Source organism: Cherax quadricarinatus, chromosome 91 (assembly GCF_038502225.1).
Source record: "Cherax quadricarinatus isolate ZL_2023a chromosome 91, ASM3850222v1, whole genome shotgun sequence".
Classification (NCBI taxonomy): Eukaryota; Metazoa; Arthropoda; class Malacostraca; order Decapoda; family Parastacidae; genus Cherax; species Cherax quadricarinatus.
In genome coordinates, this window is record NC_091382.1 from 4,038,216 (window position 1) to 4,058,655 (window position 20,440).

Sequence of the window (20,440 nt, forward strand, 5' to 3'; positions counted from 1 at the left end):
ATTTATAACCCATGCTTCACACCCATATAAGAGTGTTGGTACCACTATACTCTTGTACATTCCCTTCTTTGCCTCCGTGGATAACATTCTTTGTCTCCACAGATACCTCAATGCACCACCCACCCTTTTTCCTTCAACACTTCTGTGGTTTACCTCATCCTTCATAAACCCATCTGCTGATGAGTCTACTCCCAAATATCTGAGCACATTCACTTCTTTCATACTCCCTCCCTCCAATTTGATATCCAATTTTTCTTTATCTATCTCGTTTGATACCCTCATCACCTGACTCTTATCTACGTTAGGTAAACAGCACATCTGAGATAACTATACGATGTTTCTTCTGTCAAAAATAATTTAGTTTTTGATACCTTACACTGTAGATGTGGTTGTTAACTGTTAGCTAAACACCACCATTTATCACTATCATCATTTAATGCCACCTAGCACCATCTATCACAACCTAGCATCACCCTCCACCATCACTTGCAGCCAGTAATATTTCTTATTATAGCTGCTACCACCTTCACAGCCTACCAGCCCTGTCACCTATGACCACCTACCAGAACTGTCGCCATCTACTCCTCCTTTTACCATCACTATCACCACTGCTTACCAGCCCCTCCACCTGTGCCCACCTTCCAGTACTATCAATACCTAGCACCATCTGTCACCATTATGACCACTTAACTTCACCTTCCACCATCACTTAAAGCCAATAATATTTTGTATTGTAGCCACTTCTACTTCCAAAACTTACCAGTCTTATTACCGATGACCACCTACCAGTACTGTCACCATGTATCACCACCTAACACCACTTTCAACCGTCACTCAGGAGATGCTTACAACATGTAGGGAAATTTTCTGTGTGGAATTCTGCCTGATTTAACATTTCCCCTCAACTTTATGGCATGGAGGGAAATTTTCCAAGTGAGAGCCAACCCATTTCAATTTCCTTCCAACTTTAGCCAGGTTAAACACAGGCTGGAGCCAAGTTCTAATAATTTTGGGGTACGGCCAACGTGTTAAAAAAAAATGCGATAAGCGTTCTAATAAAAATGTTATGAGAGGCCTGTCTGTCGTTGTGGTATATATATTCTTTGATGCAGTAAGATCACAATATGCAAAGTAACCATAGTGAAAAAATAGCAAAATTCCAAGCACTCATAATTTCTCACATCAAAGAATAATGTGAGAAATCACAAAAGTGCTTGAAATTTCACTGTTTTTTCATTATGGTTATTTTGCATTTTCTTTGATACTTATTCTTGATCACAATACCAATTCAATGGAGTGATTTCTGATTCAGATAGTAACCACTCCATTGAATTTCAACATTCATTCTGTAAATAACATATGTACCCTTCGCTTTATCAACATAGAAATTGCAATAATTGGCTGGGATGGTGGTGTGTGTGTGTGTGTGTGTGTGTGTTAGTACATAACAAGTATTTGTATTTGTTTGTGAAGTGTATTTGTTTAGAGCTGCCACTTGTATTTTTTGTAATAGAGATCACATGAATATTTTTGAAGAGATCTTAAATGCCTCTGAAACTCGTTCATCATATCAAGTGCGGGTCAGGGTTTGCATCATTTATCACGTGGTACCTAATGTTAGTATTTTCATAGTTTAAGGTTGATAACTAGCTTCTTGGAGCTAATCATCTTTTAAGAATTTAAATTGTAATAAAGTTGGTAGAATTACCGACAATATGTAAAGTAAAAGGACACAAGTGCAACTAATGTGACATTTATTGTAGCAACGTTTCGCTCTCCAGGAGCTTTATCAAGCCATTACAAACAATACATGTTATTATTTCCGCACACGCAAGTGCCTTGAATCAGCACTGATCGCTGTTTCGAATACAATTAAACAAAACAACGGCAGCTTCACCATCTCCGAAGTCTTAGCAAGAATCCTCCTGAAAACAGTAAACCCTGCCATCACATAGTCTCTCCTGTTATACTACACAAAGCACAGAGAGTGAACACTGAAACAACCTGCCTCATTCCAGTTTATATTTGTCCAACCTATTTTTATGTTACCCAAGTAATAGCTTTTATATCCTTTTACTCATGTACGAATTAATTGCTTTTGTCACTACCACTACTACTACTACTACTACCACTAGTGAACATCGAAATGGTACCTCACTAGTATTCACCTCACTCTGAACCTTTATATACCCTCTGTGTCCATGTATTGTTTGTAATGGCTTGATAAAGCTCCTGGAGAGCGAAACGTTGCTACAATAAATGTCACATTAGTTGCACTTGTGTCCTTTTACTTTACATACAAGAATTTAAATTACAATATTTCATAATAAGACAGAATTTACAGCATTTGCGTGTTAACGTGTCATGTTAAAAATGCTACTATACTTGATTAGAAGTAGTACTATGGTAGCACTGTTCATGGTACTGTAGAGTAGTTTCATTCAGTAGTCCATGCATGCATGTCGTTGAAAGTACTGCATTGCCTTGAATTCTGTTTCACTTTAAAGTACTGTGATCAGAATGAAGCATTTGCCATCTTTTATCTTTTTCATAGAAAACAAAAGTTGAACTTGATAAGATGAATGAGGCCAAGCTATTTTTTGTAGTGCATGTGATCAATGAATTCTGTTAGTTGTGCTGGGTTTTGTGGAGTGATTAATGGCATGAACCTTTACAGAGACCAACCAGGATCTCCACTTCCTCTGTGCCAAGCACCAAGGCCCTGCAGGTAAGACAATTGTCATGAAAATGATTTTCAAAACACACGGGTTGAAGAATGAGATACGTGTGCAACATTTTGGAATTTTGACTGAGGAAATGTTTTGTCAGCCAGTGGCCTCTTCAGTCCACCGTTCTTCATTGTATTGTTACAAAAGAGGCACAATACTGTGACTGGAATGATACACAAATAACCCGCACATAGAAGAGAGGAGCTTATAACGACGTTTCGGTCTGACTTGGACCATTTACAAAGTCACACTGACTTTGTAAATGGTCCAAGTCAGACTGAAACGCCGTTGTAAGCTCCTCTCTTCTATGTGTGGGTTATTTGTGTTTCATTGTATTGGATTGAAGAAGTCATTGGCTGGCAAAATGTTTCCTCAGTAAATGCTGCACAAGTGTCTCATTCTTCAGGTAACATAATGATGTATCTCCTCTACCATGGTTATTATTATATTCCTTGAGATCAGCTTACATTACTTATTACATTCCATAATTTTTTTTTTTACATTTAGGACATTGTATAAATGTACATAGTGTACATATTTTTTGCCTTCATCAGTTATGATATTTATAGAGAGTATTTGTAAATTACAAGTTTTTTTAGATGTTCGAGGAAATTTATATTAACATTTTAAAGTGAAGATTTGAATAAGGGCTTGCACGTGAGGTGATGTTTTGGGCAGATTATCTTGAAAAAGAAATTGCGGGGGTTGCTAGCATGTTTGCCTTGCTACAACCCTTACACTAGTTCACACACTGGTACACTAGTTCATACACTGCTACACTAGTTCATACACTGCTACACTAGTTCAAACACTGCTACACTAGTTCACACACTGGTACACTAGTTCATACACTGCTACACTAGTTCACACACTGGTACACTAGTTCATACACTGCTACACTAGTTCACACACTGGTACACTAGTTCATACACTGCTACACTAGTTCATACACTGCTACACTAGTTCACACACTGCTACACTAGTTCATACACTGCTACACTAGTTCAAACACTGCTACACTAGTTCACACACTGGTACACTAGTTCACACACTGGTACACTAGTTCATACACTGCTACACTAGTTCATACACTGCTACACTAGTTCATACACTGCTACACTAGTTCATACACTACTACACTAGTTCATACACTGCTACACTAGTTCAAACACTGCTACACTAGTTCATACACTGCTACACTAGTTCATACACTACTACACTAGTTCATACACTACTACACTAGTTCATACACTACTACACTAGTTCACACACTGGTACACTAGTTCATACACTGCTACACTAGTTCATACACTGCTACACTAGTTCATACACTACTACACTAGTTCATACACTGCTACACTAGTTCAAACACTGCTACACTAGTTCACACACTGGTACACTAGTTCATACACTGCTACACTAGTTCATACACTGCTACACTAGTTCATACACTACTACACTAGTTCATACACTGCTACACTAGTTCATACACTACTACACTAGTTCATACACTACTACACTAGTTCATACACTGCTACACTAGTTCATACACTGCTACACTAGTTCATACACTACTACACTAGTTCATACACTACTACACTAGTTCATACACTGCTACACTAGTTCATACACTGCTACACTAGTTCATACACTGCTACACTAGTTCATACACTGTTCATACACTACTACACTAGTTCATACACTGCTACACTAGTTCATACACTACTACACTAGTTCATACACTGCTACACTAGTTCATACACTACTACACTAGTTCATACACTACTACACTAGTTCATACACTGCTACACTAGTTCATACACTGCTACACTAGTTCATACACTACTACACTAGTTCATACACTACTACACTAGTTCATACACTGCTACACTAGTTCATACTACACTAGTTCATACACTGCTACACTAGTTCATACACTGCTTCACTAGTTGATTCACTTCTACACTAGTTCATACACTGCTACACTAGTTCATACACTGCTACACTAGTTCATACACTACTACACTAGTTACACTAGTTCACTGCTACACTAGTTCATACACTACTACACTAGTTCATACACTGCTACACTAGTTCATACACTACTACACTAGTTCACTGCTACACTAGTTCATACACTACTACACTACTACACTAGTTCATACACTACTACACTAGTTCATACACTGCTACACTAGTTCACACACTACTACACTAGTTCATACACTACTACACTAGTTCATACACTACTACACTAGTTCATACACTACTACACTAGTTCATACACTACTACACTAGTTCATACACTACTACACTAGTTCATACACTACTACACTAGTTCATACACTGCTACACTAGTTCACACACTGCTACACTAGTTCACACACTCGTACACTAGTTCATACACTGCTACACTAGTTCATACACTACTACACTAGTTCACACACTGGTACACTAGTTCATACACTGCTACACTAGTTCATACACTGCTACACTAGTTCATACACTGCTACACTAGTTCAGACACTACTACACTCGTACACTGCTACACTAGTTCACACACTACTACACTAGTTCATACACTACTACACTAGTTCATACACTACTACACTAGTTCATACACTGCTACACTAGTTCATACACTACTACACTAGTTCATACACTACTACACTAGTTCATACACTACTACACTAGTTCATACACTACTACACTAGTTCATACACTGCTACACTAGTTCACACACTGGTACACTAGTTCATACACTACTACACTAGTTCATACACTGCTACACTAGTTCATACACTGCTACACTAGTTCATACACTGCTACACTAGTTCATACACTACTACACTAGTTCATACACTACTACACTAGTTCACACACTACTACACTAGTTCATACACTACTACACTAGTTCATACACTACTACACTAGTTCACACACTACTACACTAGTTCATACACTGCTACACTAGTTCACTGGTACACTACACTAGTTCACACACTACTACACTAGTTCATACACTACTACACTAGTTCACTACACACTACACTACACTAGTTCACTACACTGTTCATACACTACTACACTAGTTCATACACTGCTACACTAGTTTCACTACACTAGTTCATACACTACTACACTAGTTCACACACTGCTACACTAGTTCATACACTGCTACACTAGTTCATACACTGCTACACTAGTTCATACACTGCTACACTAGTTACACTATACACTGCTACACTAGTTCATACACTGCTACACTAGTTCATACACTGCTACACTAGTTCATACACTGCTACACTAGTTCATACACTACTACACTAGTTCATACACTGCTACACTAGTTCATACACTGCTACACTAGTTCATACACTGCTACACTAGTTCATACACTGCTACACTAGTTCATACACTGCTACACTAGTTCATACACTGCTACACTAGTTCATACACTACTACACTAGTTCATACACTACTACACTAGTTCATACACTGCTACACTAGTTCATACACTACTACACTAGTTCATACACTGCTACACTAGTTCATACACTACTACACTAGTTCATACACTACTACACTAGTTCATACACTGCTACACTAGTTCATACACTGCTACACTAGTTCATACACTACTACACTAGTTCATACACTACTACACTAGTTCATACACTGCTACACTAGTTCATACACTGCTACACTAGTTCATACACTGCTACACTAGTTCATACACTGCTACACTAGTTCATACACTACTACACTAGTTCATACACTGCTACACTAGTTCATACACTACTACACTAGTTCATACACTACTACACTAGTTCATACACTGCTACACTAGTTCATACACTGCTACACTAGTTCATACACTGCTACACTAGTTCATACACTGCTACACTAGTTCATACACTGCTACACTAGTTCATACACTGCTACACTAGTTCATACACTGCTACACTAGTTCATACACTGCTACACTAGTTCATACACTGCTACACTAGTTCATACACTACTACACTAGTTCATACACTGCTACACTAGTTCATACACTGCTACACTAGTTACTACACTAGTTCATACACTGCTACACTAGTTCATACACTGCTACACTAGTTCATACACTGCTACACTAGTTCATACACTGCTACACTAGTTCATACACTGCTACACTAGTTCATACACTGCTACACTAGTTCATACACTGCTACACTAGTTCATACACTGCTACACTAGTTCATACACTGCTACACTAGTTCATACACTGCTACACTAGTTCATACACTACTACACTAGTTCATACACTGCTACACTAGTTCATACACTGCTACACTAGTTCATACACTACTACACTAGTTCATACACTGCTACACTAGTTCATACACTACTACACTAGTTCATACACTGCTACACTAGTTCATACACTACTACACTAGTTCACACACTACTACACTAGTTCATACACTACTACACTAGTTCATACACTACTACACTAGTTCACACACTACTACACTAGTTCATACACTGCTACACTAGTTCACACACTGGTACACTAGTTCACACACTGCTACACTAGTTCATACACTACTACACTAGTTCATACACTGCTACACTAGTTCATACACTGCTACACTAGTTCATACACTGCTACACTAGTTCATACACTGCTACACTAGTTCATACACTACTACACTAGTTCACACACTACTACACTAGTTCATACACTGCTACACTAGTTCACACACTGGTACACTAGTTCATACACTGCTACACTAGTTCACACACTGGTACACTAGTTCATACACTGCTACACTAGTTCATACACTGCTACACTAGTTCACACACTGGTACACTAGTTCACACACTGGTACACTAGTTCATACACTGCTACACTAGTTCACACACTGGTACACTAGTTCATACACTGCTACACTAGTTCATACACTACTACACTAGTTCATACACTACTACACTAGTTCATACACTGCTACACTAGTTCACACACTGGTACACTAGTTCATACACTGCTACACTAGTTCACACACTGGTACACTAGTTCACACACTGCTACACTAGTTCATACACTGGTACACTAGTTCACACACTGCTACACTAGTTCATACACTGCTACACTAGTTCACACACTACTACACTAGTTCATACACTACTACACTAGTTCATACACTGGTACACTAGTTCATACACTACTACACTAGTTCATACACTACTACACTAGTTCATACACTGGTACACTAGTTCACACACTACTACACTAGTTCATACACTACTACACTAGTTCATACACTGCTACACTAGTTCATACACTACTACACTAGTTCACACACTACTACACTAGTTCATACACTGCTACACTAGTTCACACACTACTACACTAGTTCACACACTGCTACACTAGTTCATACACTGCTACACTAGTTCACACACTGGTACACTAGTTCACACACTGGTACACTAGTTCACACACTGCTACACTAGTTCATACACTGCTACACTAGTTCACACACTGGTACACTAGTTCACACACTGGTACACTAGTTCACACACTGGTACACTAGTTCACACACTACTACACTAGTTCACACACTGCTACACTAGTTCATACACTGCTACACTAGTTCACACACTGGTACACTAGTTCACACACTGGTACACTAGTTCACACACTGCTACACTAGTTCATACACTGCTACACTAGTTCATACACTGCTACACTAGTTCATACACTACTACACTAGTTCATACACTACTACACTAGTTCATACACTGCTACACTAGTTCATACACTACTCCACTAGTTCACACACTACTACACTAGTTCATACACTGCTACACTAGTTCACACACTACTACACTAGTTCATACACTGCTACACTAGTTCATACACTGCTACACTAGTTCACACACTGGTACACTAGTTCACACACTGGTACACTAGTTCATACACTACTACACTAGTTCATACACTGCTACACTAGTTCACACACTGGTACACTAGTTCACACACTGGTACACTAGTTCATACACTACTACACTAGTTCATACACTGCTACACTAGTTCATACACTGCTACACTAGTTCACACACTGGTACACTAGTTCACACACTGGTACACTAGTTCACACACTGGTACACTAGTTCATACACTACTACACTAGTTCATACACTGCTACATTAGTTCATACACTGCTACACTAGTTCACACACTACTACACTAGTTCATACACTGCTACACTAGTTCACACACTACTACACTAGTTCATACACTGCTACACTAGTTCACACACTACTACACTAGTTCATACACTGCTACACTAGTTCACACACTACTACACTAGTTCATACACTGCTACACTAGTTCATACACTGCTACACTAGTTCACACACTGCTACACTAGTTCATACACTGCTACACTAGTTCATACACTACTACACTAGTTCATACACTGCTACACTAGTTCATACACTGCTACACTAGTTCATACACTGCTACACTAGTTCACACACTGCTACACTAGTTCATACACTGCTACACTAGTTCATACACTGCTACACTAGTTCATACACTGCTACACTAGTTCATACACTACTACACTAGTTCATACACTGGTACACTAGTTCATACACTACTACACTAGTTCATACACTGCTACACTAGTTCATCTACTACACTGTTCATACACTGCTACACTAGTTCATACACTACTACACTAGTTCATACACTGCTACACTAGTTCATACACTGCTACACTAGTTCATACACTACTACACTAGTTCATACACTGCTACACTAGTTCATACACTACTACACTAGTTCATACACTGCTACACTAGTTCATACACTACTACACTAGTTCATACACTGCTACACTAGTTCATACACTACTACACTAGTTCATACACTGCTACACTAGTTCATACACTGCTACACTAGTTCATACACTGCTACACTAGTTCATACACTGCTACACTAGTTCACACACTGCTACACTAGTTCATACACTGCTACACTAGTTCATACACTGCTACACTAGTTCATACACTACTACACTAGTTCATACACTGGTACACTGCTACACTAGTTCATACATACACTAGTTCATACACTACTACACTAGTTCATACACTGCTACACTAGTTCATACACTACTACACTAGTTCATACACTGCTACACTAGTTCATACACTGGTACACTAGTTCATACACTACTACACTAGTTCATACACTGCTACACTAGTTCATACACTACTACACTAGTTCATACACTGCTACACTAGTTCATACACTACTACACTAGTTCATACACTGCTACACTAGTTCATACACTACTACACTAGTTCATACACTGCTACACTAGTTCATACACTGGTACACTAGTTCATACACTACTGCTTGTAGTGTTGCTTTTTCACAATATATTTTCTTGTTTACGTATAATATTGTTATCTGTCAGTTATGAGAGAAATGCTCTGCGTATATCCTTACAGTTGTTAGTAAAAAATAGAATACTCTTTTATCTAAGGACTATACATTATTTAGCAGGTACTTGGAGCTTTGACATTAAAATTGACTTCAACGTTTATAGACTGCATTTTGAAAAATAATTAAATATATATTCTGTACCAAAAAACAAAATAAAACAGGAATGTTGCTTTTGCTTGTACAATAGTAAAGTATTAGTATTCCATGCTAGCATGATTATGTAGTACATAAACAGCATGATTGAATTAGTACATAAAAAACAGCATGAATGAATTAGTAAGCAAGAACAATGTGATTATTTTATTTTTCTTGGTCAGCATTTCTCAGACAGTGGACTGCTGTCCTCAGGGATGCTGTAAGTAGGTTGCCTTTACAACTAGTGAATCTAGAGAAATAGTTCAGAGAACCAACAGGATGATGAACTATGACACTTGTGCAAGACCTGGGTGCTGCACAGGTGTCTAATTCATCATCTAGTGAATCATCTGGCAAATATGGCTAAGACATGCAGCTCTAGGTTCACCAACAAGGGAGGAATAAGACATTTTAATGCAGTATGGGGAGCCTTTCAGATGACAATATTTCACTTGGGTACAAGGTTTTTACAAGTCCAACTTTCTTGAAGAAAAATTGGTAGACAGTTTCAAAGTAGAGCTAAAAAATACACCATTCAGGCTCATAAATTACAACTAAGACTGGGTTATGAGTCAGATACAGCACCTACAAAGACGGCCTGGCTACCATTATTTTTTTATTTCACGAGTACACACATCTTGCGTCTCGGCTGGATTGATAAAAAAAAGAGACTGCAGCATTACTGACGAAATCGTACAACACAACTGCAAACAAACCTTGGGACCAGTGAGGTTAGAACCCATGGCAAGTGAGTTGTAAAACACACTGGCCTGGAGTTTGACTCACTTGCCATGGGATCTAACCCCACCTGTATCGTGGTTTGACTGCAACATTTTTTAAGCAGCCACGAGTTATGTGAATTTATCTCTTAATGTATCTTTTGTAAGCAATTTTTGGTTTCAATGTACTTTTCTTCTTCTGGGTTAACTTGTATGAAGTTTAATGTTTTTAGTAATTCTAGTTAGCAACACATGTAAAAATCATTACATTTCTGTACAACTTGCAAGTTTGTAACAATTTAAAAAATGACAGTGTATTTACATACAGTGGACCCCTGCTTAACGATCACCTCCAAATGCGACCAATTATGTAAGTGTATTTATGTAAGTGCGTTTGTACGTGTATGTTTGGGGGTCTGAAATGGACTAATCTACTTCACAATATTCCTTATGGGAAAAAATTCGGTCAGTACTGGCACCTGAACATACTACTGGAATGAAAAAAGTTCGTTAACCGGGGGTCCACTGTATATGAGGTGTTTCATTCATAGGAGGTCCTGAGTTGGTACTCCCATAGTTGCAACCATCTTGTTTGTATATTATGTCTATAGTAAATGGTAACTTGGGGCCTCCTGTTCGATAACTCGGGACCTCCTACATGATACCCGGTGCCTCCTATGAGTAGGAGGTACCAAGTTATTGTTTACTACAGACATAATGTACAAACAAGACGGTTGCAACTGCAGGAGTACCAGCTCAGGGCCTCCTACAAGTGAAACACTCTGCACTTCTTATTTAATTAGCAAACATGAGTGAGTAAGACTCATTGCAAGCCTCATGTAGCTTGGTGCTGCCATAGGCCAACCCCGTCTAGGCTAAAATGTTTCAGTTTTGGTCATATCACCTTTACCCAACATTTATTGATTGCATTCAGATGGCTGTATCCATGTCTGGGGCTTTTTCTTGTAATATTAAGTACTGTTTTGTGCATTAAAATCACAAGAAACAGGTGATATCTTATGCAATTTAGCCCTAGTGAAAGGTAATTAAATTTCAATCACTTTTCTGATCCCTGAATGACATTTTCTTCAAGAATGTGATTGTGAAAGATCCTGAAGTGCTTGGAGTTTACTTGCAGTAAACCTCAGATATAATGGACCTTTATATGGCATACTTCAGAAATTTGGAACCGAATTCAATGGGTCAATATGGGAACAGTGAATAAAGCCCATTGACTACAGAATTTTTCATTATTGTTTCTATCATGGCAAATCAGTATCTCTGTCCACCACAATTGCCATTGCTGGTCACCCACTCTCCCCCTATTGGTACATTATATCGAGAGTTTACTAGTTAAATTGCATGTTCTATTGTAAATACATTTTCAACTCATGGTGACGGTCTCTTGTATGATTTGTTAACCTACCATTACTAATACATTTTTAACACCATCTTGATAGTCTTTTTCAGAGGTGTGATGTGTATCATGTTCCTGGTTTATCTCCACACCTATGCTGAAAATGCTTCACTTCAACTAAAAACTATTTCATTGCAAATGTGGACCAAATGCTGCAACATCTGCATTTTTATCATAATTTGCAACTGTGATAATCTTGCCTTTGCCATTTATAGTATTTCCACCATCTGTTATTGAATGTATGTATTGTTGAAGGGGCTTTGGCATTTTTGACATTTTAAACTAACATGCTAAAAATGGTACTGTACCTCTTGTTTCCATATTAAAAAAGAAAAAAAAAAAATACAGGCGAGCCCCATTTATACAGCAGGTCAGGTTGCAGGCTGTTGTTGTAAAGTGAAACATTGCCTTTTATCACTTCCAAGTGCATATAAAAGCCTGATAATATGTTTGCACTATAATATATAAAGTAAGCAATAGAGCTAGGCCTAAAAAATGCACATGCAGTACACACATTACTTACCTTAAAATATTTTTGTACTTATAGTAAATGGTGAATGTATTTATTGTAGGAAGTCTGAACAGATGAAGAATGGGTATAATTGAAAACCGCTGTATTAGTGAAACACTGTGAAGCAAAGCGCTGTAAAGTGGGGCCCTCCTGTATTCAGTGTATTTAGCCTGAACATAAAATTTGGAATAATATGGAAGAAGATACTAAAATACTTAACAAAATTCTACCACAACACAGCACATGAAAATTCTTACTATTCTCTGAGTAGAATTAACTCAAACACTTGCAGAAATGTGACATTGTCAGTTATTTTCAATAAATCCTTTTTTTTTTTTTTTTTTTTATTTTTTTTTTTTTTATTTTGAGGACAGCCAGGGCAGAATCACAGGCAATTACTGTTCATCTCACATTCAGAGAGGTAATATTCATCTCAAATTCAGAGAGGTAATATTCATCTCATATTCAGAGAGGTAATATTCATCTCACATTCAGAGAGGTAATATTCATCTCACATCTCATCTCAAATTCAGAGAGGTAATATTCATCTCACATTCAGAGAGGTAATATTCATCTCACATTCAGAGAGGTAATATTCATCTCACATTCAGAGAGGTAATATTCATCTCACATTCAGAGAGGTAATATTCATCTCACATTCAGAGAGGTAATATTCATCTCACATTCAGAGAGGTAATATTCATCTCACATTCAGAGAGGTAATATTCATCTCACATTCAGAGAGGTAATATTCATCTCACATTCAGAGAGGTAATGTTCAAATAGGTCTGTTCCCTCAAGTTTAATTTGCTTCTAGGAGGAACAAGGCGTTAACATGATGATGCATGTAATTTTGCTGATTTTTTTTTTTTCCAACAAGTCAGCCGTCTCCCACCGATGTGCGTGAATCTCTGAAAAGAGCTGTGGAAGTACACTTGTTGCAAAGTGTGTTTGACTGTTGATGTATCTGGTGTCATGGTAATTCACACAACAGTATAGTTTTAGTTGTGGTTTTATGAGGACCTGTCTATCCTGCCTGAAGCGTTGTATGACCTTGATGGGTTTAGTGCTTAGTTATTGTTGTACAGTGGTACCCCGAGTTTTGTACACGTCCCAACTCGAACACTTATGTAAGTGTATTATTGTAAGTGCTTTTGTAAGTGTATTTTTGGGGGGTCTGAAATGGACTAATATAATTTACATTATTCCTTATGGGAACAAATTCATTCTGTAATGGCACTCGAACAGCCTTCTGAAACGAATTATGTACGAAACTCAGGGTACCACTGTGATAATGATAATATTTAACTTGCCATATTTCTTTATGAAGGGAGCAATGTGTTAGTAACCCTTACTCCTGTGTACATTACTAAAGTTAAAAAGACAAACTTTTGTTTTTCTTTTTGGATCACCCGGCCTCGGTGGGATACGGCCAGTGTGTTGAAAGATTTCTTTTTGAAGTAGTAATTCAGTTAACCGATATTGGGATATTGGCAGTTTGGAGGGATATGTTGTGTATCTTTATACGTATATGCTTCTAAACTGTTGTATTCTGAGCACCTCTGCAAAAGCAGTGATAATGTGTGAGTGTGGTGAAAGTGTTGAATGATGATGAAAGTATTTTCTTTTTGGGGATTTTCTTTCTTTTTTGGGTCACCCTGCCTCGGTGGGAGACGACCGACTTGTTGAAAAAAAAAAAAAAAAATTAAAATTTACAAAAAAATTTATACTGACAACCCAAATATTAAGAAAACATAGTTAAAATTTTTCATTCGTCTTTGTTAATAGGTTTTTATTATTAAAAAAATCAAACCATTCATGGAAGCATAGAGAGTATTATGAACTGGATCAAGTAAGGCATTAATGCAGCATGGAGAACTTCACAAATGACAACATTGCGTTTGTTAAAGCGCTTCTTTTGAGATAGACTGACTTAAGAAAGTTTTTAACCAAGCAAAATGTTATCTGTAATATTTTCTGTACTATATTAAAGTATCTTATTTGTATCAATTTGTCAATTTTTTGTAATATCTGAGCACCTCTGCAAAGAAAGTGATTATTTGTGAATGATGGTGAAAGTGTTGAATGATGGTGAAAGTGTTGAATGATGATGAAAGTGTTTCTTTCTTATTTGGGTCACCCTGCTTCGGTGGGAGACGGACTGCATGTTGAAAAAAAAAAAAAAAATCCTGCCACAGGCTTTTCAATCACTGGTGTATTTGGAACTTAAGTTTTGTAGATTCCACAGTCCATTGTCAAATACAAATGCTCAGTAATAACCCACATGGAGACAGAAACTCAAAAAAATAATTGATCTGTATATTTTGACCCTTACACAAATAACCCGCACATAAAAGAGAGAAGCTTATGACGACGTTTCGGTCCGACTTGGACCATTGACAAAGTCAATGAGGACCCCAGCAGGGGTCAGAATATACTGACCAATTAATTTGCAAAGTTTCTGTCTATGTGGGTTATTACTGAGCATTGACAAGTGTTTAATTCAGTTACTGAAATATTAAATAATTATATTACACTATAATCAAATTCGTATCTTAGCTTGGCTGATGGTGTACTAAATTGCTTGAAATGGTATTTTCATTACCATGATGTTTTATCCTAAATTGCTAATGTCATTTTACAATATTATATATTGCTTAATATGTCCAGTTTCCAAATTATCTATTTAAATGAAAAATCACTGAAAATTTGCAGAACAGAAACATGAGGTGGTTTTGTGCATTTATATACTGTACATCTTTTTAAGGAACTAGAAAAGGGATCAAGATTGGTACATGTTACAGTTGGTGAAGTGTTACCCTTAATTCTTATTTCTAGTTCCATTGAAATTGTGTGTGTAAAAATATGGAAGCACTTAAGCATTTCTGTAAATTTGCTCATTTTGGTAATTTTCGTTTATGTAGTCACATGTTCTAATTTCTAATTGTGGATTTCAACAGTCTAGTGTATGCAGTAGTTGTTTCAAATGTCACATTTCTGCATCAAAATTCTCGTCTAAATCACAACACAGGATGTTAAAATAGATTGAAGGTATCATATTGGTGTACTGTACTGACAAGTTGACCAAGGCACAGATACTAAACTTGGATATCTTTATTACGGAAATCTTTTGCCTGCACAACAAGCTTCTTCAGTCAAACACAGGTCAATATAACACTAGGGATAATAGATGTAGTAGTTTTGTGGTGACCAGTCCCTTAACCTTGGTAGGTGTTGGTCCCTCAAGGCTTGAGGGACTGACCACCATCTACCAAGCCAGGGGACTAATCACCTCAAAACTATTACTTCTACTGTCTATCTTCTGTTATATTCATTTGTGTTTGATTAAAGAAGCCTGTTGTGCATGTGAATTGTCTTGGCACTAAAGATACGCAAGTGTTGCACCCACAACTTACTCATCTACTGTCAAGGTGGTGTTTGTGGGTGCAGCAAGTGGTTGCATCATTAAGGGTTATTAAAATGCAGTAAAGATGGTGTTTGTGGGTGCAGCAAGTGGTTGCATCATTAAGGGTTATTAAAATGCAGTAAAGATGGTGTTTGTGGGTGCAGCAAGTGGTTGCATCATTAAGGGTTATTAAAATGCAGTAAAGATGGTGTTTGTGGGTGCAGCAAGTGGTTGTATCATTAAGGGTTATTAAAATGCAGAAAAGATGGTGTTTGTGGGTGCAGCAAGTGGTTGCATCATTAAGGGTTATTAAAATGCAGTAAAGATGGTGTTTGTGGGTGCAGCAAGTGGTTGCATCATTAAGGGTTATTAAAATGCAGTAAAGATGGTGTTTGTGGGTGCAGCAAGTGGTTGCATCATTAAGGGTTATTAAAATGCAGAAAAGATGGTGTTTGTGGGTGCAGCAAGTGGTTATATCATTAAGGGTTATTAAAATGCAGAAAAGATGGTGTTTGTGGGTGCAGCAAGTGGTTGCATCATTAAGGGGTTGTTTTGTCTTCCCTGTGCAGGAGCCGGATGAGCATGTGGTGGACCAAGACGGCTTTTACTGAGGCTTGACAGCGTGTGCTTTGCCTTGACCCTTCTCCTCCCTCACACTCGACAGTCCTAGCCTAAGACGGTGCATTTCCAATGATGGGATTAGGGAAATGTAACAGTTCTCTTTGATAGATTATTTTTGTATGGAATAATGGCAAAGGCAGAGATGGTTGAAGTTTGGCATTTTCAGGATGGTGAATGCTTTAAATGTTATATTTTTAAGGGTTTTAAATGTGTAATAATAATTTTTTGGAATACCTGTTTCTAGACTCAGTTTCAAGATGAAATGATTTTACATGAAGTTGATTTTATTTTCAATACTGTTATACCTAACAATATTTTCTTTCATGTTTACTGTATACTACATTTCTATAGAATAATTTATACATACAGTAGATGTCTATTGACTGTATAGCTTTATTTTGTGATATATCTAATAAAAAAATACATAGGGTGAAGTTATAAGTATCATCAGCTGTTATAACAGGTACAGCAGTATTGTTAAGGGAAAATTAATTGATTGTTCTCTACTTGAGACATACTGTACCTGCATATAACCAGAATTTTTAAAGGGGTGGGATGGTAAGCTAGTGGAAGGCCTCAGACAGATGACCAAAAGCACTAGCTGTGGGTCATCGTATGACTAAGACCCTACGTCAAGAAGCACTTGTCCCGTTTCTTGATAAGCCTTACCTAACCTAACTGTATCTGAGGTTAGACTGCCTTGCTGACTGCCTGATCATCTAGGTCAGGGGTCCCCAACCTCCTGCCTGAGGCCTCACGTGACCATTCTCGGAAATATATGTAGCCCTCACGTGAAATTATGGATTTGCTTTTATGTAGGCCCCCCACTGCACAGTGTCAACAATTCTGAAATAATCAAATCCATTTTACACTGAAACTGTGCAGCCCTCATCACACATTTAACCATCAAATGTGGCTCACTTTGTGTAGGAAGGTTGAGGACCACTGATCTATGTGGTTGCTGCTGGTGGCTGGCAGACTCTAATTAGCCATCAGAAGAAAAAATATTTCTCTTTGACTTTGTAATTGTAAGTGGGCAGAGGTAGTCTGTTGTGTGTTTGCTGATGCTGCTTTTAGCTCACCTTATATCCGCATGTGTATAGCAAAAGTCAAAATTTTGAAAAATTAGTGATTAAGTATAAGCTAAAGGATTATGTGTAGTGAGATAGTAATATAATAATGTTTTAATTTGAATGTATATGGCATGCTGTTGATAATAGTCAAGAAAAGACACTTTTTCAGAAGCTTTTATTGGGAGAGTAAAGGTTCGTTCTTTATGTATATCACTGGGAGAATATATTGACAAGTATGTTAGTAAGATACAGTATGCAGTTTATGGTATTTTGTGTCTTATTGTAACAAAAGCATGTTATACAAAAAGTGTCATTTCTTCACCAGTGTTTGAATTTGACAACCTAACAATTATGGTAGAAATTACTCGTAGTGCCTTGTGCATAAAATAAAAAAAAATATGGAACCAAAAAAAAAAAATAGTATTTCACATTAACAATAAATAACTTTATCAGTAGTTTTGTTTCATGAGGAATAATAAAATTTTCTGTTACTGCCAAATTTTTACTGTTGACCTCAAGTACACAAGTATGTGGTGTTATTGTATTTTAAGATATACAGTAGTCCCCCCCGTATCCACAGGGGATACATTCCAAGACCTACCGTGCATAGTAGTGAACTCTGCATATAATCTTTTCATTTATGTACATACTTATGAAGTTTAATTGATAAATTATGCACAATAAATGAAGAATTATCTTTTCACTGACGGGAAGCACTTCACGGCTTCTCTTAGGCCTTGACAACTGTCACCATCACTACTTATGCTCTTTGGTGCCATTATTTAGCAAAAGTCAACCATGGATATCTGACACTGTGGAAAATGAATCCTCAGATACAGGGGTTCTGCTGTCTATATATATATATGTATGAGAGATTTTCAGTGTAACCAGTACTGAATTTACTCTATACCAATGTGTTACTGTATTACAGAAATTATTATAAGCTCTGAGTCCAAGGAGATGGAGCTACCCTCTCCTGGAATCATACTTGATTGCTTCCCATTCTCAATGATTTTAATAATAATAATAACAGTAATAATAACAATACTGATAATTTCTGTAAATATAATACACAGCTCTCTTTTTAACAAGACTTAGACTCCTGGAATCTTAGGTTGCACATGAGATGTTGCACAACTGAAGAGAATAATCACTAAATACAAACAATGGAAGAAAACATAGTTATTAGCATGAGCTATGAAGCTCAAGTTACCATACTTTAAGGGGCAGAGTCTGAGCCTTACAGCTGCAGAAGAATATATCTACACATTCCCACAGACAAAAAATTAAGGAATAGATTCCCTCTTGAACCTGGATTTTGGCCACAGTAATGCTTATTCTTTTTTGCCTTGCAATTCCTCATATACAGTATTGTAACTATTGTTGTAAAACACACAAATAACGTGCACATAGAGAGAAGCTTATGATGTTTCAGTTTGACTTGGACCAAAATGGTCCAAGTTGGACTGAAACATCGTCGTAAGCTTCTCTCTCCTATACTCGGGTTATTTGTGTATTGCTCCAGTCATGGTATTGTGCCTTTTTGTTCTTTATTATAGTAAACTTTCAGTTTAGTAGACTAATATAGACAAGCAAATGGCCAGTAATGGTGATTGTGGTGGGTAGAGACGAGATTGTTTTGCTGTAATAGCAGTAATGAACAGTTCTATAACCAGTGAAATTCATCTGTTTCTGAATCGATCCAGCAGATTTTGTCATGTATTTATTATGGAGTTAATAATATCAAGGTCCGTTAGATTGAGAGTTTACTATTGCTTGAATTTTTCTTGTTTTGTTGCTTAATGCTTGTTTTTGGGGAGCATACATGTCAGTGTTAAAATGTTTAAAAACTCTAAAAAAATAAATATTGCAATTTAACTACTGTACTTTCAAAGGGAATTAAATTCCAAGTGCTTTTGTGATCTGTCACAGTCATAAGGATTATTTCTTAAGAAAGAATATTTCTTAAGAAAGAATATTTCTTAAGAAGGAATATTTCTTAAGAATGGTCCATGAGATGTAATATTCATTGAGAATGTTCCATGATATATAATATTCCTTAAAAATGTACCTTTAGAAGGAATATTCCTGAAGAATATTCCTTAGAGATGTAATATTCCTTGAGAACATTCCTTGAGAATGTTCCTTGAGATGTAATATTCCTTGAGAGTGTAATAGATCACAGAAATACTTATAATTTAAGTTACTTTCAGTGTTTAAATATCACTTTAAGATATCACTTGTTTTTGAACTTCTTACATAGTAATACACATTTGCATTTTGCAAACCTGGACCATAAAATATTTTCAATATTAAAACACT

The 20,440-nt window shown here is 37.0% G+C and overlaps 1 protein-coding gene across 14 annotated transcripts in view; it reads left to right on the forward strand.

Moving 5' to 3' along the window:
* The window catches only part of LOC128704860 (CAP-Gly domain-containing linker protein 1), a 308,119-nt gene that overhangs the window by 195,584 nt on the left and 92,095 nt on the right, over window positions 1-20,440 (forward strand). For 12 of the 14 annotated variants that reach the window (XM_053800027.2, XM_053800017.2, XM_053800020.2 and 9 more), the window contains one exon: window positions 2,678-2,728. The exons of the other annotated variants lie outside the window; for them this stretch is intronic. In XM_053800027.2, the coding sequence (XP_053656002.2) occupies window positions 2,678-2,728 (51 nt within the window). The remainder of the gene's footprint in view (window positions 1-2,677; window positions 2,729-20,440) is intronic. 14 annotated transcript variants of the gene reach the window in all.